The 24,168-nt window shown below is 43.0% G+C and overlaps 1 protein-coding gene across 1 annotated transcript in view; it reads left to right on the top strand.

The window, feature by feature from the left end:
* Positions 1–24,168, top strand: part of UGGT2 (UDP-glucose glycoprotein glucosyltransferase 2) — a 306,688-nt gene that overhangs the window by 223,707 nt on the left and 58,813 nt on the right. The window contains exons 28-30 of the mRNA XM_084618017.1: positions 9,361–9,519; positions 15,466–15,551; positions 21,094–21,178. Of these exons, the coding sequence (XP_084474143.1) occupies positions 9,361–9,519; positions 15,466–15,551; positions 21,094–21,178 (330 nt within the window). The remainder of the gene's footprint in view (positions 1–9,360; positions 9,520–15,465; positions 15,552–21,093; positions 21,179–24,168) is intronic.

Genomic DNA, 24,168 nt, shown 5'->3' with positions numbered 1-24,168 from the left:
TAAGGACGCTATGGGCACAGGCATCAAAGCAGTGGTACCACCCGTCAGGGACAGGATTGGAGACTGTGCCGCCTCCTGGAAGACAGCATCAGTACAGATGCCCTCGGTACCAATGACTGTAGGGCAACCGTCATCAGATTGCTTAGTGCCACCGTCACCAGCTAGCTCGGTACCGCCAGCTAAATATTGGTAACCACTGACAGTACCAATTACTGTGACACTGGGCACTGGTGGAATTTAAATTCTCTGAGGTACCAGAGTCTCTTCTAATCGGCACTGGGCACATCTTGTGCCCAGAAATCACCACCGGCATTGAGCAGTGCACCTCCGGTCTCCGTATTGGCTCCACCATTTTCCAGTGGAGAGTTGGATAGTGAAAAGGAGGAGAGCCTCTCCCATCACTCTTACTATGCTTCCTACCACAACCAACCCAGATCTATCCTTGGTCTGGACCTCAACCCTCATGGTATGACCAACTATGATCTCAGCAAGGCATTCTCCTATACCATTCTCCCTCTCTAGAGCTTCAGAACCTCCTGAGGAGACTAGAGGAGGAGGTTACACCACATACTAATGTGCCATACTATACCTTGGGGGTGCACCCCGTAACCCCCATATTTATCATTTGTATATAATTGTGATAATGCATACAAAGCATGCATTGTAAGGAATCATGGGAAAGGCTATGATCTGCTTAAACCCACTGTTCCATGTAAATATAATGGAATATATATGGAATATAATGCATATGAAGTTATGAGAATTGTGTTATATGGTTGTCACTAAATATGCTGTGGATTTGGGAAGCACCCAGATACTAGCTCTCCAGAGACAATGACGAGGGAAGTAACCAATGTCCAGGTGGGTGCTGAACAGACATCACCAGCCATTGTCCAGCAATGAGAGCTACAATGCAATGAGTCTCTTGCACAAGGCCACACCAGGGGAATTGCTCATATTTGCCTGGTGACTCAGCAATGCCCATCAGAGATGCCTGGACTTGTGTTCTCCGAACACATGGACTAAGGGTATAAAACAGAATACAGTGGCCCCATATTTGGCCTTTTCTCCTCCCCTCAACCTATGCTCCAAGCAACAAGGACACTCGGAAGACTGGAGACTCCAACAGAGGAGACTGGCCCAGGTTTCAAGGGTGAAACCTGTGTAATATGAACTGCAGTATCCAGTGGGATGAGAAAAACTGCTTAATTTAGATGTTGCCCAGTCTAATAAGGTGGAAAGTTTAGACGGTGCTTATATTTTATTTTGGAAGCCACTCTGACTTTTTGCCTATCACTGATAACCACTTAAAATCTGTTTTGTTGTCAGTAAACTTGTTTTACTGTTTATCTTTACCAGTGAGTTTGCCTGAAGTGTTTGTCTTCATCTGACAGCCTGACTGTTGAAAGGGAACTGTTAACTACGCTTAGCTTATCTTCCAAAGTGATAGGGATTCAGCTCTCCTCTAGGACAGCTTCCATCCTGAAAGCCTCCATCTGGACCAAATTCAGTCTTTGGTGTCAAAAGCACAAAGAAAACCCAAGAGATCCTTGGAATCCAGTTATGCTGGACTTCCTTCAAGAAGGAGTGGATAAGAGAGTTCAGCCAAGCATGCCAGGTGTCAACCCTCAGTAGTATACTGTTTGGAGGATTCTTGGGCTCCCTAGCTGAGAATTGTCATGTAACCAGGTTCTTCAGAGCCATTAGACTGGCCAGATTACTGGTGAGATCAATCTTCCACGGGCTCTGAAAGCCCTAACTATGCATCCCTTTGAATCTCTAGTATCTCTACCACCGTTTTACCTCTCCATCGAAACCTGTTTCTGGTCACCATCCCATCCACCAAACAAGTTTGAGAAGTGGCAGCCTTGTCTACACAGAAACCTTACTATGTGTTCCATGATGACAAGGGGGTTCTAAGAACTTCTGAAACATTCTTGTCAAAGACAAATTCTGCTTTCTGTGCCTTGCAGGAAGTTGTCCTCCCTTCATTCTGTCCAAAGCCACAGAAACCAACTGAGAAGCTATGCACACCTGGGACATCAGATGAGCACTAAAACTTGTTATCAGGCATACAGGATTCACAAGGTGAGCAAGCTCTCTGTTTCCTTTCAGCCAAGGTGTCAGGGCCTTAGAGTGTCCAATCTATTCTTGGCCAGATGGATCAGACTGTGTATCATTGAGAGACACAAGACATCCAGCGTGCCTATTCCACAAGGAGTCAAGGCATATTCCACAAGATCCACGTCAACATCTTGGGCTGAAAGAGCATAAGCTTCTACTTCACGGATCTTCAGAGAAGCGACATGGTCGTTGGTTAACAGATATGATGAAATGGACTTTCTGCTTTCCACACAGGCCTCCTTTAGTATGAGACTGCTGCAGGCGGTTGTCCAATTATAACCTTGCTGGTTGAGCAATTCTGAAAAAGGTTGGTTTTTTTCCTTCCTCCTCTTATTGGACGTTCTCCTGTCCCTCCTTACTCCTATCCAATGCTTGCTACTTCCCATACCTGGAAGAATTGTGGGAGATTCTGGGATACAGAATGGAACTTTTCTTACCTGATCATTTCCTTTCTCCTAGCAGTGTCTCCCACAGTTCTACCCCCTCCAGATGGTTCTCCATCTGAGAGTCAACATTTTATTTGGATAATTACCACATAAGCAAGGATGGACTTATTGTACATAATTAATTGGTTGGCATTGTTACTAATTATTTTCTACAAGTTTTTGCACAGCTTTGGAATGAATCATCCAGCAGCCAGCCAGAGCAGGGTTTATGGCTAGCACAGGATGTGCTACAACTTTGAACTGCCTATCAAAACTGCAGTCAGCAAGGGAATAGGTAGCAGAATTGTGGAGGATGCTGCTAGCAGAAAAGGAATTATTGGGTAAGAAATTTTCCATTACAAAAAATAAAATAAAGATGGTTAGATGATAGGATAAACAATGTCAAAAATTGAACTCAACATGGGATGTTATGATTTTCAAGAGATAAGAAGTCAGTTCAATTAATTCACGGTCTTAACAAAAGTTTATTACACAGGCAAACTTTTATCCTAGTTCTGTACTAGGCGGGGCCAGTGATTTTGATACCAGTCTAGAACTATAGAAGCTTAAATATAGATCCTCATTTATATCTGATCACACTTAAATACCAATTAAATTATATGACTATTTATGTCACTTTTTAAACTAAACAGGTCTGAGGTAGAATTTTAAAATTTAGACAAGTTATTTAATTATCAAAGGATATCAACTCTGTTCAGATTAGCTTGTTCAGGTGATACTCATTGCCAAGCTTTGCCACATGCACAGAACTGTTACACATTAAATCCACAGTATAATTTGCACGTAATAATGCTGAAGTTATTCTAATTTCTCTGGAATTTCACCAGTGCCATAAGCTTTTATGCTACTTTAACCAAAGGTTCAGATAGTGATAAAATCTTACAAGCCAATTCAAAGTTTCATCCTCTTTTTGCCTAAGAAGCCATTAGTTCTCTTGACCACAAAATCTGTCTGATTTTTAAGCTGAATTCTTTGAAACTCTCAGGTTTTCTTGGAGTAACTTTTACTGTAAAGAAGCAGTTTCCTGCTACAACAGTACTAAGTTTAGTTCAGGTAATGAATTTCCCAAACCTCAATGCTCTCATTTACTTACTGATTTAGTGTAATGTCTAGACAACTAAGAGTACACCTATGCAGCAAATGCCACCCCAGTACAAGCCCACTGGAGACTCTGGATTCCTACTTGAAGTTGCTGGCCCACACTGAAGTCAATGCCACCATGTCTTCACAGCCATTGTTAGCTGCACTATTTAGATTAAAGTTAATGCAGGTATGCCTACCCTGCATTACAATCACACCTTTATTTGCTGTGTAGGCATTCCCTGTGACTAAACTTGTTACTAAAACACATCATACATTTTAGTCCAGGGTTCTTAAAGTCCTGTCCCGCGGACCATCTGTGGCCCGAGAACTTCCCCACTACGGCCTGTGGAGGGGAGACGCGGGCAGACACGGCACCAGCAATGTTTGTTGCAGGCACTGCTCCCCGCAGTTCCCATTGTCTGGGGGAGAGGGACAGAGATATCATCATTAGTTGCTGGGCAGAGTCAGCCATGGAGGCAGCATCACTTTTTCCCACAATGAATATAAACAAGTCAAAATACTGAACACAACTACCTGATGCCCACCTTGCTGCAATCCTGCAGTGTTCAACTGCTCAGTCACTGAGGCCAAACATCAACAAACTGACAGAACTGAAGCGCTGCCAGGTGTCTGGCAAACACTAAAAACTCTCTGGCAGGCAAAGAATTGTATAAAGTTGTATGACAGTTTTATTATTCCTAAGAAATTTGAAATAAAAAATACAATATAAACGTTTTCTTTTCTGAACACCATCTTCAGTGACGTTATTGGTCCGCTGGGAGGATTTGAGGACTGGCACTGGCCCTAAGGTAAATTGAGTTTGAGACGCCTGTTTTAGTCATTTGGAGGGGTTTAACTCAGGTACGTACTTTCTGAGAAGTATTTAGCTTAACAAAACCAAGTCATATATTGGATAAACAACATATCAATTTTTAAATTAAAAAGAGTCTTTGCATAAAGTCTCTGCACACTCCTTAATGGTTTTGTTTTTGTTTAATAGTTCATCAAGCAGCAATTTAGTCATTTGAGTTGCTAGGCCCATCACCAATAGCATACAACATTTAACAAAATACTACAAAACTGCTGTACATACCTCTGTGCCAGTACTTGATTATTGCCTACACCTCAGTGATATAAGGTTAGTAGGATCGGTTCATATGTAAAACTCTGTGTGTAACTGCCAGTGATACAATTAATCAGGTTTTATGGTCTTAAAACATTTTGTTTGGTTCACCTTAAAGATTTACACTTCACATTGGATTCTCCATGTACCATTTGAATGTATCAACTTCTTTAATACAAAATAAATACCTTGTGTATAATACCTTTGCTAAAGATTATTTATATATTGATCACATTTCTATTTAAAATGGCTATTTGCAGTATTTTGTGGTCAGGATGTACCATAGAACCTCAGGAACTGAGGTTGTTTGTAACTCTGAAATGTTCATAACTCTGAACAAAACATTATGGCTGTTCTTTCAAAAATTTATGACTGAACATTGATTTAATACAGCTTTGAAACTTTACTATGCAGAAGAAAAGTGCTACTTTCCCTTTATTTTTTAGTAGTTTGCATTTAACACAATACTGAACTGGGGTATTTGCTTTGTGTGTGTGTGTGTGTGTGTGTGGTCGCTGCTGCTGCCTGATTGTGTGCTTCCAGTTCCAAATGAGGTATGTGGTTGACTGGCCAGTTTGTAACTCTGGTGTTCGTAATTCTGAGGTTCTACTGTCTAGGCCAGGGGTAGGTCACTTTTAGAAGTGGTGTGCTGAGTCTTCATTTATTCACTTTTTAATTTAAGGTTTTGCGTGCCAATAATACATTTTAACATTCTTTAAAAGATCTCTCTCTATAAGTCTGTATATTATATAACTAAACTATTGTCGTACGTAAACAAGGTTTTCAAAATGTTTAAGAAGCTTCATTTAAAATTAAATTTAAAATGCTGATCTTACACCGCCAGCCCGCTGCCGGCCTGGGGTTCCGTTCACCTAGGCCGGCAGCGGGCTGAGCAGGGCCTGCGGCTGGGATCCCGGCTGGTAAGGGGCCGGCCACCAGAACCCCAGACCAGCAGCGGGCAGAGCAGCTCAGCCTGCTGCCGGTCTGGGGTTCCGTCTGCCCACTCCTGCCAGCCAAGGTCCCGGCTTCCGGCCCTGCTCAGCCCGCTGCTGGTCTGGGGTCCCAGCCCTATCCACAAAGAGTAGGTACCTATCTTCTCCCTGGTTCTAGCCATTCTCTTCCTCTCTCTGCACTGACATAAGAGTGGGAGTGTGCTGAGAACAGGGCTGGGGGTGAAGGAGCAGGCTGGGGGTTGGGGTGCAAGGTCTGGCCAGGAGCTAGCATGAGGGAGGGGGCTCAGTGTTGGAGCAGGAGGTTTGGGTGTGGAGCACTTACCTAGGCAGGTCCCATTTGGTGTGAGGGGTGCAGGTGGGAGTGTGGCAGGGGGTGGGGTTGTGCAGGAGCTCCCGTTTGGTGCTCAGGGTGGGGGTGGGGATGTGGGGAGTGCAAGAGTCAGGGCATGGGGTGTGGGGGGTACAGGAGTCAGGGCAGGGGGCTGGGTATGTGTAGGGGGTGCCGGAGTCAGGGCTGGGGTGTGTGGGGGGTGAGGGTAGAGGGCTGGGTGTGTGTGAGGGGGATGCAGAGGTGAGGGCAGAGGGCTGCAGGTGTGTGAGGGTCAGGGCTGGGGGTGTGGGCTGAGGTTGTGGGGGTGCTCCCTGCCCTGAGTGGCTCACAGCAGGGGGCTGGAGGGGATATGCCAATTCCACACCCTTCCCCAAGGTCCCCGGAGCAGAGAGCATGCTGTGGCTTTGCTTTTCCCTCTCCCCCTCCATAGCAAGGGCCATCGGCTGATCAGCCGCAGGGAGGGAGAGAAGGAGGGGCAGGAACCCAGCACGCTGGGGGAAGAGGCAGGGGGAGCGGGAAGCTTGGCTGCCCTGCAAGGAGAGAGCGGTGGGCGGGGGGCGGAGAAGAGCGGGCCAGGCTGGGCAGGATTTTTAATGGCACGCTGCTGTCGGCCGGGGTCAGCAGCGTGCCATTAAAAATTGGCTCGCGTGCCATAGTTTGCCGACCGCTGGTCTAGGCAATGAAATTTCCTCAAACTGAAGGGGCCTATTACAGAATGCCTTTCTTAAATCTTAACTGATACCTTTTTTAAAAAATGTATCTAGTAAAATTGTACCTTAGAATACTACATCAAATAGTATAGATTCATCTGCTATATGTCAGTTACTATTATATAGTCATAAAACACACAAAATAAAGGGAAGGTAAAAGAGGTTGTTACGATTATTTTTTCTTTATATTACCCTAGTGTCTAAGATACTTAGTTATGGACCAGGACCTCATTATGCTATGTCCGGGGCAGGCAAACTTTTTGGCCTGAGGGCCGCATTGGGTTTCGGAAATTATATGGAGGGCCGGTTACGGGAGGCGGTCATGGCCTGGCCCCCACCTCCTATTCCCCCCCCCCGGACTCCTGCCCCATCCAACCCCCCCTGTTCTCTGACGGCCCCCCTGGGACCCCTGCCCCATCCAATCACCCCTTCTCCCTGTCCCCTGACCACCCCTGGCCCTGATTGCCCCCCGCCGCCCCATCCAACCCCCCCACTTCCTGACTGCCCTCCCAGAACCCCTGCCCCCATTCAAACCCCTGTTCTTACCCTGACTCCTATCCACACCCCCTCCCTCTGACCACCACCCCAAACTTCCCTGCCCTCTATCCAACCCCCCCACTCCCTGCCCCCTTACCGCGCTGCCTGGAGCGCCAGTGGCTGGTGGTGCTACAGTTGTGCCGCCCGGCTGGAGCCAGGCCATGTCGACACCACCATGCAGCACAGAGCACTGGGTTGGGCTGGGCTCTGCAGCTGCACTGCCCCAGGAGCTCGCTGCTCCGCTGCCCAGAGCATTGCGTGCAGGGGAGAGGTGACAGCCTCCCCGGCCAGGAACTCAGGGGCCAGGCAGGAGGGTCCCGTGGGCCGGACAGGCCGTAGTTTGCCCACCTCTGTGCTATGTGCTGAATGAACAAAGAACAAAAAGATAGACTTTGCCTTGAAGAATTTACAGTTTAAGCGGATAAGATAAACACAGGGTGAGGAAAAGGGTACAACATGCAAACAGAGAGAGCAATGTAATGGTGACAAACCTCATGTTAGTTCCTTTATCTCTCTCTCTCTGTTTAGTTTTTCATTAAGAGGAGATAAGCTAAAGTAGGGGACACTGAAGGAAAGAGCCAGGAGGAGTGATGCTGAGGTGAAGAATCTGTGAAGGAAGGAGGAATGGGAGGGTTGGAGCAAACAACCAATCATGTAAAGGCCGAGAAAGTCCAATCAAAACTGTAAAAAGATCTCCAGAGGATCAAAGGTCTCTGCATTGGCTGCTTCTGCCCTTACTGGCTGGAATTTGTGGCTGGCTCTTCTTTGCAGTTTTCTCACAGAGTGGAAGGGTGGGGGAAAATGTTACTTCACAACTTAGCAAGAATTTGTGTTAGCTGTGGTAGTTATTTAACTTGTGTGAAACACAGAAACAGTATCAGGAATTTGACATGTTTACAGACTTAGACCTAAATTATATCAAGAATCCTGATGTGTGTGTGAATATACATGGCATTATGGTTATTAATAAACTCCCTGTTTTCTGTATTATCACGACATGCCTCACTGATCAGTATAAACGAGGGCAAATGTATTGGCACCAGTAGAAACTATCCAAAGGAAAAGAAATGTAGCTGAGTCAAACTGTATCACATATTTTAAATAGATAAACAATATACTGTTAATATATAGATACCTTGAACATTTCGTTTTTCAGTTTCTCAATACTAAATTGTCAGTGCAGAAATACACAGGTTCTTATTCAATTGAAAGAGCTTTTTTCCTTGTTAGACATTCTTTTGGCTTCAGTTTAAATAATTGTTTTTAATTCTGAATTTTTACACTCGATTTCCATACGAAAATGTTGAAAATGGAGGACTAGATGGTTCTGGGAATTAATAAATGGATATGAAGCTTTTCACCTGTGAGTTATGGATGCCAATCTCATTCAGCTTGGAAATGACCAAAAGTTAGAACTATCTGATGATGGCTGTTTGGCTTATGCAACATGAGTAAGTGATGTCATCCCATTTCTTAGCAGATAGGTATCCACATCTCTAAAATCACCTTGCCAGTCAGCACTGTTGCTGACAACAGGATACAGAGACCAAAGATTGAGTGTACATGGGAAACAAAATATTTTCTCAATCCTAAAGTTGAACCCTTCATTTAGGCTTGAGGGAGCTTGACTTCAGTGATTCAGTGGTTCCAACTTTGCTTAGTACAGTGAACTGTACATTCACATGGTGAAAAGCATTGCTGTATATTATCTGTAAAATGTTTCTAAATAAAGTTTTATTTATATACACACACACTTAATACATGCTCGTGCTCTCTCTCTCTCACACACACGCCCATTCCTTTTAGGTCCAACTGTCTTACCAATCTTTACTATATCTGTTTGATGAATGAATAAAGGACTTGGTCTGCATCAGCTTTCACAGTCACTAAATTCACCCAAAATGTTAAAAAGAAAGAATTAAATCCATGTAACGTATTTATACGGAAGGTATATTATGAAAAACCAAAATTTCCATCATTGTAATATGCTCCTTTGTTATGAGAAATCAAAATACCAGATGTTCTAATGATATAAAAATGTTAATTTCCACAGGTAGAAGGAATTGTTACAGCAGAGTATGAACTGGAATATCTACTACTTGAAGGACATTGCTTTGATATGACCACTGGACAACCTCCTCGGGGATTACAGTTAACTCTAGGCATGAAGAATAATTCTGTTATGTTTGACACCACTGTGATGGCCAATCTGGTTGGTATTGACTAAGGAAAAAGTTGTGGGTTTTGTTTTGTTTTTATGTTCATTCTCCTTCATGAAATTTCTTCAAGATACCCATTCTTTGAGTATTCTTTTCTAATGAGCAAAATCTGGACTGCTAAAAGTAGTTAGTATACTTCAGAGTTTTATGCTTCGATGTATATACTGAATAATATAGAGATGATGTCTATAAAGGGTGACACGCAGATCTTGCTCTCTCAGCTCATTTTCTGCTATCTTTGGACTTGGAATACTGAGGTCTCACCAGAATTAGTGTTTGTTGTTATATTTGTATTTAGGGGAAGCACAATTAGTAATTTCATGTTTGCATCTTGTTAAATACATTGTTTTGAAGTAAAATTTTCAAAAGTGCCTAAATCCCATTTTCAAAAGGACCTAAGCACTTAAGAGCCTAAGTCTCCTAGGAATCATATTTTGTCTTCTATAACCATACCAGACTTAGGCTCCTAAGTGTTTAGGTAATTTTTTTAATGGGACTTAGGCACTTTTGAAAATTTTGCCCTTTGTTCTTTAACGCTCTCATGGACAGTATGAGCCAGTGAGCATGACAACATGCTCTTACGATGTTCTTCTGAGAAATGCCCCAGAAGCAGCTCAGTTGCACAGTGACTGTTAAGAGGTGAGTCCTGGTGAGAAAGTATGTGCAGTGAAATAAGTATAGATGAAGAGCTTTTGAAAAATGTAACCCCAGGCCAGCAGAGTACAGAAAGACCAAGATATGACTGGTGTACTGAATAATGCTAGTAGGAACACTAGTTGCACAATTACTGCTATTATGTCTGTGCCTGTAGTCTAAGTTCTCAGTCCACATTAACGTAATGATGGCGTAGCATTTGAACTTTCTCAGAACAAGTGCAGAGCCACATAGTGGCATTATTGTGCACTGTTAACCACAATTTTGTGTATTTTTTTTTTTTAGTATAGACAAGGCTTATGAGTATCTGTAGGACAGATTTCTGTAAGAGAGAAAACTAGGTTGCTTACTTACTAGTAATTGTAGTTCTCTGAGTATATTGTCTTCTGACATCCAAACTCTTCTACCCTCTCTTTTTGTCTTTGGAGTGCTGGTTCTGAACAGAATTTAAAGAATGGGACCAGCATTTATCCTTTTATATATGCAGTCCTCTACAAGGTTCTCCATTGTGAACTGTTTTTTACAGTTTTGTGTTTATTTGACTTGATACTCAATCCCAGTAATGTGAATCTGTGAAAGTGATACATTCAAAGAATTCCAGTTAATGGTTAAGTAACCTGGATAGTCTTTTACGTTTCCTTAACTATTAGAAGTCTAAGGTTTAGTGGCAGCCAGCAGTGTGTCAATATTAAAATATTCTCAGACAGTGCTAGTTATTGTTTTCCTTTCTACCAAAGAGGGCTTTTGGGTGTGTGGAACCTAACTCTTTTTTAATATTTAGAAAAAAAAGTGAAGCACTTAAACATTAATTTTCTTTTTTTTTGATTGGCATGGTATGATTCACTGAAATATTTGGGACTAGATTTATATAGTAGGATTACCACCATTCAAAGTGGTTTAGGTGGATGGGCATGAGGGATCTTATGTACTTTTTACCCAAATGAAAGAAATGGAAAAAAAAATTTAAAAATCCACTACTTTAAAAGGCAGGTTTCAGAGTAACAGCCGTGTTAGTCTGTATCTGCAAAAAGAAAAGGAGTACTTGTGGCACCTTAGAGACTAACCAATTTATTTGATCATAAGCTTTTGTGAGCTACAGCTCACTTCATCGGATGCATACTGTGGAAAGTACAGAAGATCTTTTTAAAATCTTTAAGATCTTTTTAAAGATCTACTTTAAAAATTCATGTTTTGAGGTTTTGTCTGAAATGGAGGGAATTTCTTCAGAGTATTAAATATTCTGAACACTAAAGATGAAAACAGAATTATAAATGGATTTCTATATGTTGTGCCTCACCAGCATGCTATGTAATTGAGCAAAGCACATGTAGTCAGTTGAGTGGATTCTTAGCTCATTTTTGAGCCTTTCTTGTAGAATCTCATAACAGTGAGTCATGGTGACCACTGTTTTAGCCACTGCTAATAGAATTTTTGAATATATAAAGCTGTTTTATGTTATATCACTAATTTAATAAATAAAATACATCAAGTATTATGTAAATGTGTACGGGGAAACAAGCAGTAAATAATATTTGTTGTAAAGCACAAATAAACAAAAACATCTTCACATTTTTAAATTGTAAAGAAGCATAAGGCTGGGGGCGGGGGCTTTTTACTATCCACTTCATCCTCTGAATCTGCTTTGCATAACTGAGTTCTTTTCAGTTCTGGCATGTAGTTATTGTAGCATAGAGAGCGTCCCATGTTCCTCAGAGAGCTAAGTTCATTTTATATTAGCCATGTCTGCTTTACAGGGAAAGAAAAAATCTCCGTTGCTTGACGAGAAATGCCAGTCAGCCACCTTCAGTTCACATTCAACCAATGACAAGTGTGCTATGGTACTTCAGCAAATGCTGCGTTCATTCTCAGTCTGCATAATTGAATCATCTTAAGTAACCCTTTCTCATGCCCCTTCAGTTTCAGAGGCCTGCCTCGTCTGGGTTTCAGATACTGTTAGGCATATATCATTATTCCTTCTTGGGAGTCTTGAGCTGAATAGGAAATTTGTTTCTACCTGTAAATTGAATTTCTCCAAAGAGATTACCCAGTCCGGAACCTCAAGTTTGTGAGTAGCTGGAGTTTTAGATTCACAGTTTCTTGAGAGGCTTCAGAGTGGTAGCCATGTTAGTCTGTATCAGCAAAAACAACGAAGAGTCCTTGTGGCACTTTAGAGACTAACAAATTTATTTGGGCATAAGCTTTCGTGAGCTAAAACTCACTTCATCAGATGCATGGAGTGGAAAATACACAGCACGTGAAAAGATGGGAGTTGCCTTATCAAGTGGGGGGTCAGTACTAATGAGCCAATTCAGTTAAGGTGGAAGTGGCCTATTCTCAACAGTTGACAAGAAGGGGTGAATACCAAGGGAGGGAAAATTACTTTTGTAGTGCTAATGAGGCCAATGCAATCCAGGTAGCCCATTTCAAACAGTTGACAAGAAGGTGTCAGTATCAGCAGAGGGAAATTAGTTTTTGTAGTGACCCATCCATGAAGTATCTGATGAAGAGGGTTTTTAGTTGTTTTTAGTTTCTTGAGTAGCAGCTCTGACTGTCTTAACTGGAGAGCAAGAAGCAAGTCTGATTGAGAAGAGGTAGACTGGAGCCAAAAATCCTGTTCAGTAATTGGTTCATTGGCTTGTGATATCAGAGGAATAGGGAACAGCCCATTATTTTACATAGAGATTCTTTCTATACAAACACAAGGTTGCTCATAAATGTAGTTGGTACCAGAGCACCTTAGGCCAAAAATCGATGATTGACTTCATAGTCATCTCATTGGACCTAAGGCCATATGTTCTGGACACTCAGGTGAAGAGAGGGGCAGAGCTGGCAGCTGATCACCACTTGGTGGTGAGTCGGATCCAACACATGGGACGCCAGCCAGATAGACACAGGAGGCCCAAATGATCAGTGCAAGTCACCTGGGAACATCTAGTGAAGGACTTCAATTCCCACCTCCAGAAGAACTTCTCCTGCATTCTGGGTGAGGTCTTGGACACTGAGTCTGAGTAGACCATTATTCAGGGCCTCAATTGTTGAGGCAACCACAAAAAGCTGTGGCCTGAAGGCAGTTGGTGCCTGTCATAGTGGCAACCCTAGGTCCTGCTGGTGGACTCCAGTGGTGAGGGAAGCTGCCAAGTCGAAGGAGGCCTTCTGAGCAATGCTTACGAACTGGACTCCTGATACAGCTGACGAAGTACCAACTGGTAAGAGGGCTGTGGTTGTGACGGTCATTGAAGCAAAAGCCCAGGCTTGGGAGGAGTTTGGAGATACCACGGAGAATGACTACTGGACAGCCTCAAAGATGTTCTGGCAAACCATTCGTCGCCTTAGGAAGGATCAGTGGGATGTTCCCAGGCTATACTCAGCATGGGTGGTGAAATGCTGACATTGACTGAGGAGATTGTCAAGAGGTGGAAGGAGCACTTTGAGGAAATCCTCAGTCCAATGGACATGCCCCCCTTCTGGTGCCAGAAACCTCCAATGAGATTGGATCTATTTCTGATGCTGAAGTCGATACAGCGGTAGAGTGCCTTCGTCGTGATAAAGCAGCAGGTGTGGATGAGATTCACCCAGACATGTTGAAAGCACTGGATAACGTTGGGGTGTTGTAGTCAACACACCTCTTCAGTGTTGTGTGGAAGGTGGGTGCAGTTCCTCTGGACTGACAAACTGGGGTGGTCGTCCCAATCTTTAAGAAAGAAGACCAGAAGGTGTGTTCCAACTATAGGGGGATCACACTCCTCAGCCTCCCCGGCAAAGCCTATACTAGGGTGCTGGAAAGAAGGTTATGCACGTTAGTAGAACCTCAGATTCAGGAGAAACAATGTGGATTCCCTCCCGGCCGTGGAACAAGGGATCAGCTCTTTGCTCGCTCACAGATACTCAAGGTGTTGTGGGAATTTGCTAATCCATTTTACCTTTATTTTGTGGACCTGGAGAAGGAATATGACTGCATTCCCCGAGATGTCTTATGGGAAGTGCTGTGGGAGTATGAGGTGCCACTTCTGCATGCTATCCGGTCCCTCTATTCTTGGAGTGAGAGTTGCATTCATATTCTTGGCATTAAGTTGAGTTCGTTCAAGGTGGGCATTCGACTCCGCCAAGGGTGGGTCTTGTCCCCACTCCTGTTTGTGATTTTCATGGACAGGATATCAAGGCGCAGCTGAGCTGTGGAGTGCATCCGGTATGGGGCTCGGAGGTGGCTTTTCAGCTGTTTGTAGATGATGATGTCCTTGCTTCTTCAGACTGCGATCTCTAACGCTCCCTTGTATGTTTTGCTGCTGAGTGTGAAGTGGCTGGGATGAGAACCAGAACCTCCAAATCAGAGGTCATGGTCCTTTCCTGGAAGAAAGTGGACTGCTCTCTCCAGGTGAGGGGGGAGCAGCTGCCCTTAGTGTTTAAGTACCTACTTGTCTTGTTCATGAGTGACGGCAAGTGGGAGCATGAGATCAACTGGCGGATTGGTGTGTCGGTGATGTGGGGGTTATACTGATCCATGGTGGTGAAGCAGGAGCTGAGCTTTTGGACAAAACTCTCCATTCACAAGTCGCTCTACATCCCCATCCACACCTATGGTCACAAACCTTGGGTAATGACCGAAAGGACAAGATCGTGGGGATAAGTGGCGGAAATGAGGTTTCTCTGCAGGGTGGCTGGGCATACTCTCCAAGATAGGGTGAGGAGCTTGGCTATTCAGGAGGGCCTCGGAGTAGAGCCACTACTCCTCCTGATCAAGAAGAGCCAGTTAAGGTGGTGGTTCGGGCACCTGATAAGGATGCCCCCGGGAGGCTTCCGTTGGAACTCTACTGGACACATCCCATGGGGCAGAGGCCCTGAGGCTGACCAAGGACACACTGGAGGTATTACATATCCTGGCTGGCCTGGGAATGTCAGGGAATCCCCCAGGAGCACCTGGAACCTCCTGTTGCGGAGGAAAAGGAGGTTTGGTCCTCCCTACTCTCCATGCTGCAGCCACAACCCTCACCAGGAAAAGTGGCATAAAGGAGAAAGAAGAAGAAAATTCTTTATATAAATTCCATATTCAGGCAGGAACAACTCTCTTTATCACTAAGAGCTTGTGGATGTGAACATAAAGGGGAGAGGGCACTTGATTGCATTACCGTAATACTGATTTCGGGGCTCGAATTGCAGCTGAGAGTGTGTAGTAAGTAGCTTTGATGACAGACAGTGCTGAATGCTGGAGAATCTGTTTACATGTGAAGGTGGTTGTTTCCAAAGTTTTGATAAAACCAGACTGTGTTACTATTTCTCTTTGCTTACAGGGGTATTTTCAGTTGAAAGCAAATCCTGGTGCGTGGACATTGAGATTACGCAAAGGAAGATCGGAAGACATCTACCAAATATTTGTGTAAGTAGTAACCTAATTTTTGAGCAAACACAGTTGTAACTTACAATTACAAAAATATTTTGTAAAAGAGTGTCACAGCGTTCGCAAAAATATGGAATTTACAGAAGGAAAACAAACAAAAACAATATGCAAATAGGAATAAAAAGCTAGCAATGATGATAATACTGATTAGCAAATGCAGTGGGGGGGAAAAAAGGCTTGGATGGGTAAAATTTAAAAGGTTGAGTATCAGTGAGTCTCTCTTCATGGAAATGGTTTTCCTAAAAATTAGCAATCTACCTAAAGGTTCTACTGCTTAGCCACATAGAGTGGGGAGGATGAGGTAACATTTTGCAAAGACTTAAAATCCTCATTAGGCTGATCCTGAATTGTATTAGTTAATTGGGAACTAGTAGAGATAAAATAGGGACTGAGGATAATGGAGCCAGCCCACATTCTTGTATTCATGGTAACATTTCAGTCTCATTACACTACATCTCTATTTATGTTAAGCAACTTGGATAATATCTTTTCCACAAATGCTACAAGTCCTAGTTTTCTCTTCCTGGCTGGCATGTATGTTGAAACATGTATGTTGCAATATCGTGTTCGTTTTTTTAGTAGAGCTGCTTCTATCTCCAGTTTTTAATCAGGGCTGTGTTCTGAGCAGTGATAGACAGTGAGGGATGAAGATAGACTTTGTACCTTCATTTCAGACTGATTTGGTGTTTTGTTCTCTTCATTAATTTTTTTTGTATCATCCATTCTAACATCTCATTCAGGGGAGTCACTGAAGCTTATAAAAAGAAAAGGAGTACTAGTGGCACCTTAGAGACTAACCAATTTATTTGAGCATAAGCTTTCGTGAGCTACAGCTCACTTCATCGGATGCATTCAGTGGAAAATACAGTGAGGAGATTTATATACACATAGAACATGAAAAAATGGGTGTTATCATACACATGTAAGGAGAGTGATCACTTAAGATGAGCTGTTACCAGCAGGGAGAGCCGGGGGGAGGGGGTGGAGAGAGAAAACCTTTTGCAGTGGTAATCAAGGTGGGCCATTTCCAGCAGTTAACCGGAACGTCCGAGGAGCAATGGGGGGTGGGGGAAATAAACATGGGGAAATAGTTTTACTTTGTGTAATGACACGTCCACTCCCAGTCTCTATTCAAGCCTAAGTTAATTGTATCCAGTTTGCAAATTAATTCCAATTCAGCAGTCTCTCGTTGGAGTCTGTTTTTGAAGTCGTTTTGTTCTAATATTGCGACCTTTAGGTCTGAAATCGAGTGACCAGAGAGACTGAAGTGTTCTCCAACTGGTTTATGAATGTTATAATTCTTGACATCTGATTTGTGTCCATTTATTCTTTTACGTAGAGACTGTCCAGTTTGACCAATGTACATGGCAGAGGGGCATTGCTGGCACATGGTGGTATATATCACATTGGTAGATGTGCAGGTGAACAAGCCTCTGATAGTGTGGCTGATGTGATTAGGCCCTATGATGGTGTCCCCTGAATAGATATGTGGATGCAGTTGGCAATGGGCTTTGTTGCAAGGATAGGTTCCTGGGTTAGTGGTTCTGTTGTGTGGTTGCTGGTGAGTATTTGCTTCAGGTTGGGGGGCTGTCTGTAGGCAAGGACTGGCTTGTCTCCCAAAATTTGTGAGTGATGGGTCGTCCTTCAGGATAGGTTGTAGATCCTTGCTGATGCGTTGGAGAGGTTTTAGTTGGGGGCTGAAGGTGATGGCTAGTGGCGTTCTGTTTTTATCTTTGTTGGGCCTGTCCTGTAGTAGGTGACTTCTGGGTACTCTTCTGGCTCTGTCAGTTTGTTTCTTCACTTCAGCAGGTGGGTTTTGTGGTTGTAAGAATGCTTGATAGAGATCTTGTAGGTGTTTATCTCTGTCTGAGGGGTTGGAGAAAATGCGGTTGTATTGTAGAGCTTGGCTGTAGACAATGGATCGTGTGGTGTGGTCAGGGTGAAAGCTGGAGGCATGTAGGTAGGAATAGCGGTCAGTAGGTTTCCGGTATAGGGTGGTGTTTATGTGACCATCGCTTATTAGCACCATAGTGTCCAGGAAGTGGATCTCTTGTGTGGACTGGTCCAGGCTGAGGTTGATGTTGGGATGGAAATTGTTGAAATCCTGGTGGAATTCCTCAAGGGCTTCTTTTCCATGGGTCCAGATGATGAAGATGTCATCAATGTAGCACAAGTAGAGTAGGGGCATTAGGGGATGAGAGCTGAGGAAGCATTGTTCTAAGTCAGCCATAAAAATGTTGGCATACTGTGGGGCCATGCGGGTATCCATAGCAGTGCCGCTGATTTGAAGGTATACATTGTACCTAAATGTGAAATAGTTATGGGTGAGGACAAAGTCACAAAGTTCAGCCACCAGGTTTGCCGTGACATTATCAGGGATACTGTTCCTGATGGCTTGTAGTCCATCTTTGTGTGGAATGTTGGTGTAGAGGGCTTCTACATCCATAGTGGCCAGGATGGTGTTTTCAGGAAGATCACGATGGATTGTAGTTTCCTCAGGAAGTCAGTGGTGTCTCGAAGATAGCTAGGAGTGCTGGTAGCGTAGGGCCTGAGGAGGGAGTCTACATAGCCAGACAATCCTGCAGTCAGGGTGCCAATGCCTGAGATGATGGGGCGTCCAGGATTTCCAGGTTTATGGATCTTGGGTAGCAGATAGAATGCCTCAGGTTTGGGTTCCAGGGGTGTGTCTGTGCGGATTTGTTCTTGTGCTTTTTCAGGGAGTTTCTTGAGCAAATGCTAGAGACTGGGAGTGGATGTGTCATTACACAAAGTTGAAGTTGAGGAATTCCACCATGATTTCAACAATTCCCATCCCAACATCAACCTCAGCCTGGACCAGTGGTCACCGGGTCTTCTGTACACATTCCCCCAACTCTTCTGATATCCAGAGTCCTACTCGGAATAAGAAAGGACAAGGCTAGAGTTATTCTGATTGTTCCAACATGACCCAGACAGACATGGTTTCCTTACTTACAGCTGGGTGTGTTCTTCCTGATTACTGTCCACACCATTCTTGATCTCCTCTCTCAGGAGAGCAGGAAGATCCTTCACCCCAATCTCATAATCCTTCAACTCAAAGCATGGCTGCTTGATGGTTCATGGACATACAAATGGCCTTTTCACAGCAAGTAAAAAGGGTGTTACCACACTGCAGGAAACAGTCTACGTGCTGCACTTATTTACAGAAATGAGTAAGATTTGCCTGCTAGTGTGATCTCAAACACATTGCATCGACCACCTCATAGAATCATAGAATATCAGGGCTGGAAGGGACCTCAGGAGGTCATCTAGTCCAACCCCCTGCTCAAAGCAGGACCAATCCCCAATTTTTGCCCCAGATCCCTAAATGGCCCCCTCAAGGACTGAACTCACAACCCTGGGTTTAGCAGGCCAATGCTCAAACCACTGAGCTATCCCTTTGCTGCCAGAGATACTGGACTACATTCCAGAACTACAGACCTCAGGTTATCACTGAGCTCCATTAGAGTTCATGTGGCAGCCATCACAGCCTTCCATCTCCAATAAAGATTTACTCCATATTTGCCCATCCAACAACAGTGAGATTCCTCGAACGCCCGGGTAACCCTTTTCGGCCAGTTAAATGCCCTACTCTGGTTTGGGACCTCAGTTTGATTCTTACATGCCTTACAAGACCACTGTTTGAACCTATGGCTGCCTGCTCACTTCTCTATTTATTAATGAAAACGGCATTTTTGGTTGCCATCTCATTGGCTCAATAAGTGGTAGAAATAGTTTCTCTTATGCCATATCCCACAATTACAGTATTTTTCAGAGACAAGGTTACATTATGTCCACACCCTGAGTTTTTTGCCAAAAATAGTTTCTCATTTCCATATTAATCAGCCCATTCACCTCCCCATTTTTCAACCTAAACCTCACTGGGATAAGCATGTTCAACATGCTTGATATCAGGGGAGCTCTGGTCTTCTAACTAGATGGGACTAAACCTTTCAGGAAGTCTTCCAGCTTGTTTTGATCACAGATAGAACAAAGGGAGCTGCAATCTCTAAACAGAGGCTTTCTAGGTAGATAACTGACTATTAGTAACTGCTACCATTATCATAATCTCAAAGCATCTACTAACATACGAGAATAGTCTGCACGATTTATTTCCACCTGCGCAGTCTTTCTTAAAAACGTTTCTATCACTGAAATATGTAAAGCCGCAACTTGGGCTTCTAAGCATACTTTCGCTGAACGCTGTGCAATAATCTGTGACTCTGCTTCCAATACTGTGTTCAGCTCAGCTGGTACTTTCTTCCATACTGGACTAGACTCCAAAGCCCCCTCCTCTTTAAAGGGAAACTGCTCAGTAGTCACACATAAGAACACTACTCAAAGAAGAAATGGTATTGCCTGAAACCTGTATTACATAAACAGGGATATTTATTGAGGTTTAAAGGAATTTCCAGTTTTATTAAGTACTAGAATTAAATATATGATGAAAAATATTAGAAAAAATTATATTGTTATATGAGTATCACTGCTTCTTATTAAGGTTACTCAACACTTCCCTGTAATGGGGCACACAAGAAATGGTTACTCACCTTGTGCAGTAACTGCAGTTCTTCAAGATAGGTGTACCTATGAGTGCTCCACTACCCCCCCCTTCTCCTCTCTGCTTCAGAGTTCACTGTCATGGGGCTTTGTGGTAGAGAAGGAACTGAGGACGGTTAGTCTGTACAGTTCTATATAGTAACTGCATGGAGCACGAGGTGGAGTAACATGCATGTGCGGGCCAAATGAATGTCACTATGAAAAATCTCTTATCAAAGGTGCACGGGGCTCAAGTGCACCGATAATGGAGCACCCACAGGGGGACACATCTTGAAGAACTGCCATTTCTACACAGGGTGAGTAACCATTTCTTGTGTGCCCCATTACAGGGAAGTGTTGAGCAACCTTAACAAGAAGCAGTGATACTAATATAACAATATAATTGTTTTTAATATTTTTAACCATATATTTAATTCTAGTACTTAATAAAACTGGAAATTCCTTTAAACCTCAATAAATATCCCCGTTTATGTAGTACAGGGTGTTTGTTTTAAATCCTCATGTGACTGAAGAATATTCAAGTAGTATAGCTTTTAGGTTTTTCTTTAGTAGTCAAGGGAATAAAAATTCAACATTCAGGTATTCAGTTTGGCAAGATATGTCATTTTACAGTCTTCTTTCCAAAGAAAGTGTTGGTATTTGAAAATGCGAAGTCTTACGTGGTCATGGGGACACTCTTGTGTTATGCAGTGATGAAGCACAATTATTGTGAAAGAACCTATCAGTCATTTTACTATAACTGTATGGAGACTCCTGTTAAGCGCTGTGAAGAAGAAAAATTGAGAAAGGTTCCGACATCAGAAAACTAGTGCAGGACATATAGTACACAGATATTTTTAGGTTGAGCAAATGTAAACAGTTATAAAATAAAAATAAAATTTAATATATGTAACATTTTAAGGAGTGTATACATTTGTATATCTGTTGTTGTTTTTTCTCATAGCCATGAAGGAGCAGATTCTTCAGTCCACCTGGAAGATGTTATTGTAGTATTAAACAACTTCAAGAGCAAAATCATCAAAGTCAAAGTATGTAAGCAGATAATTTTGTGTGTGCATTATTTCTTTAAACATATTAATAATGCTCAGGTGTCTTGGGTTATGTTTAACAGCAAGATGAAAGTCAGACTATACTATTCAGATTTTTGATAACTATATCCCCAGATGCATGGATTCATGCCATCAATTAATTTGTTGCATGTTTTTTGTATTGCCATAATATATAACATATCATGGTACTTTTATGAAGGAGTAATTTTTTTTCAATTATAATTTTATTATAAATACAAAGTTCCAAGTTGTCCTTTACACAGAAAAATTCTGTGTAGGTGACTGGAAAGATTGAGTTTTCCCTCGTGGAATTTCCTATGAATTCTTTCATCTCTGAAGGTGCAAGACTGGTCTCCCTGGTGAAAGAAACAAGAAGGCTTAGCTCCCACAACCAACAGATTCCTTACAATCAACTGGAAACCAGAGCCACCTGCACCAGCTCTGCCGCACCTCCATCCCAATCCCCTTATCATTTCCAATATCTTTGCTCTGTTGGAGATGCTAGGATATTTTTCCATCTCTGATGCTGGCTCTTTTAATTTTACTCTGCATTCCCCACAGGCATGCCTTTCAACTGTCCATCATTTTGAAGGATATCACTCATTTTTGTCCCAGAATTACCTGCATTCCATAAAAATTTGGTGTCCCTTTACTTCTATAGTTGCAAATTACATCAGAAATAAAGAATAATGAAAGTGAGGTTATGTGAAGACAACAAGGAGTCCGGTGGCACCTTAAAGACTAACAGGTTTATTTGAGCATAAGCTTTTGTGGGTAAAAACCTCACTTCTTCAGATGCATGGAGTGACAGTTACAGATGCAGACATAAATATACTGACACATGAAGAGAAGGGAGTTACTTCACAAGTGGAGAACCAGTGTTGACAGGGCCAATTCGATCAGGGTGGAAGTAGTCCACTCCCAACAATAGATGAGGAGGTGTCAATTTCAGGAGAGGCAAAGCTGCTTCTGTAATGAGCCAGCCACTCCCAGTCCCTATTCAAGCCCAAATTAATGGTGTTAAATTTGCAAATGAACTTTAGTTTTGTTGTTTCTCTTTGAAGTCTGTTTCTGAAGTTTTTTGTTCAAGTAGAGCTACTTTCAAATCTGTTATAGAATGTCCAGGAAGATTCAAGTGTTTTCCCACTGGCTTTTGTGTGTTACCATTCTTGAAGTCCGATTTGTGTCCATTTATTCTTTTACATAGGGACTGTCCGGTTTGGCCAATGTACATGGCAGAGGGGCATTGCTGGCACATGATGGCATATATAACATTAGTAGACGTGCAGGTGAATGAGCCTCTGATCGTGTGGTTGATGTGGTTGGGTCCTCTGATGGTGTCACTAGAGTAGATATGGGGACAGAGTAGTCAACAAGGTTTGCTACAGGGATTGGTTCCTGAGTTAGTGTTTCTGTGATGTGTAGTTGCTGGTGAGTATTTGCTTCAAGTTGGGGGGTTGTCTGTAAGTGAGGACTGGCCTGTCTCCCAAGGTCTGTGGGAGTGAGGGATCGTTTTCCAGGACAGGTTGTAGATCGCTGATAATGTGCTGGAAAGGTTTTAGCTGGGGGATGCACGTAATGGCCAGTGCTGTTCTGTTGTTTTCCTCGTGCGGCCTGTCCTATAGTAGGTGATTTCTGGGTACCCGTCTCGCTCTGTCAATCTGTTTCCTCAATTCCCCAGATGAGTATTGTAGTTTTAAGAATGCTTGATAATGATCTTGTAGGTGCTTGTCTCTGTCTGAGGGATTGGAGCAAATTCAGTTGTATCTTAGGGCTTGGGTGTAGACAATGTATTGTGTGATCAGTCCTGGATGGAAGCTGGAGGCATGTAGATAAGTATAGCGGTCAGTAGGTTTCCAGTATAGGGTGGTGTTTATGTGACCATCACTTATTTGCGCTATAGTGTCCAGGAAGTGGATCTCTTGTGTGGCCCAGGCTGAGGTTGATGGTGGGGTGGAAATTGTTGAAATTCAGGTGGAATTCTTCAAGGGCCTCCTTCCCGTGGGTCCATATGATGAAGATGTCATCAATGTAGCGCAAGTAGAGGAGGGGCGCTAAGGGACAAGAGTTGAGGAAGCGTGGCTCTAAGTCAGCCATAAAGATGTTGGCATACTGTGAGGCCATGTGGGTACCCATAGCAGTGCCACTGACTTGAAGGTATAAGGTGTCCCCAAGTCTGAAATGGTTGTGTGTGAGGACAAAGTCACAAAGCTCAGCCACCAGGTGTGCCGTGGTCTTATCAGGGTTACTGTTCTTGGCAGCTTGTAGTCCATCCTCACGTGGAATATTGGTATAAAGAGCTTCTACATCTTTATGCCCCTCTGCCATGTACTCTGGCCAAACCGGACAGTCCCTACGTAAAAGAATAAATGGACACAAATCGGACTTCAAGAATAGTAACACACAAAAGCCAGTGGGAGAACACTTGAATCTTCCTGGACATTCTATAACAGATGTGAAAGTAGCTCTACTTGAACAAAAAACTTCAGAAACAGACTTCAAAGAGAAACAGCAGAACTAAAATTCATTTGCAAATTTAACACCATTAATTTGGTCTTGAATCGAGACTGGGAGTGGCTGGCTCATTACAGAAGCAGCTTTGCCTCTCCTGAAATTGACACCTCATCATCTATTGTTGGGAGTGGACTACATCCACCCTGATGGAATTGACCCTGTCAACACTGGTTCTCCACTTGTGAGGTAACTCCTTTCTCTTCATGTGTCAGTATATTTATGTCTGCATCTGTAACTTTCACTCAAGGCATCTAAAGAAGTGAGGTTTTTACCCACGAAAGCTTATGCTCAAATAAATCTGTTAAGTCTTTAAGGTGCCACTGGACTCCTTGTTTTTGTGGATACAGACCAACACGGCTACCCCCTGTTATGTGAAGAGTTACCTATTGTAAAGGAGTAAGGAATCCCACAGTACTTCATGTTTCCAGCATTATTATTTTTTTAGTTTCTCATTT

The sequence above is a fragment of the Lepidochelys olivacea genome, assembly GCF_965140295.1.
Source record: "Lepidochelys olivacea isolate rLepOli2 genome assembly, chromosome: 1".
Lineage (NCBI taxonomy): Eukaryota > Metazoa > Chordata > Testudines > Cheloniidae > Lepidochelys > Lepidochelys olivacea.
This window is presented reverse-complemented; position numbering and strand designations above follow the sequence as displayed.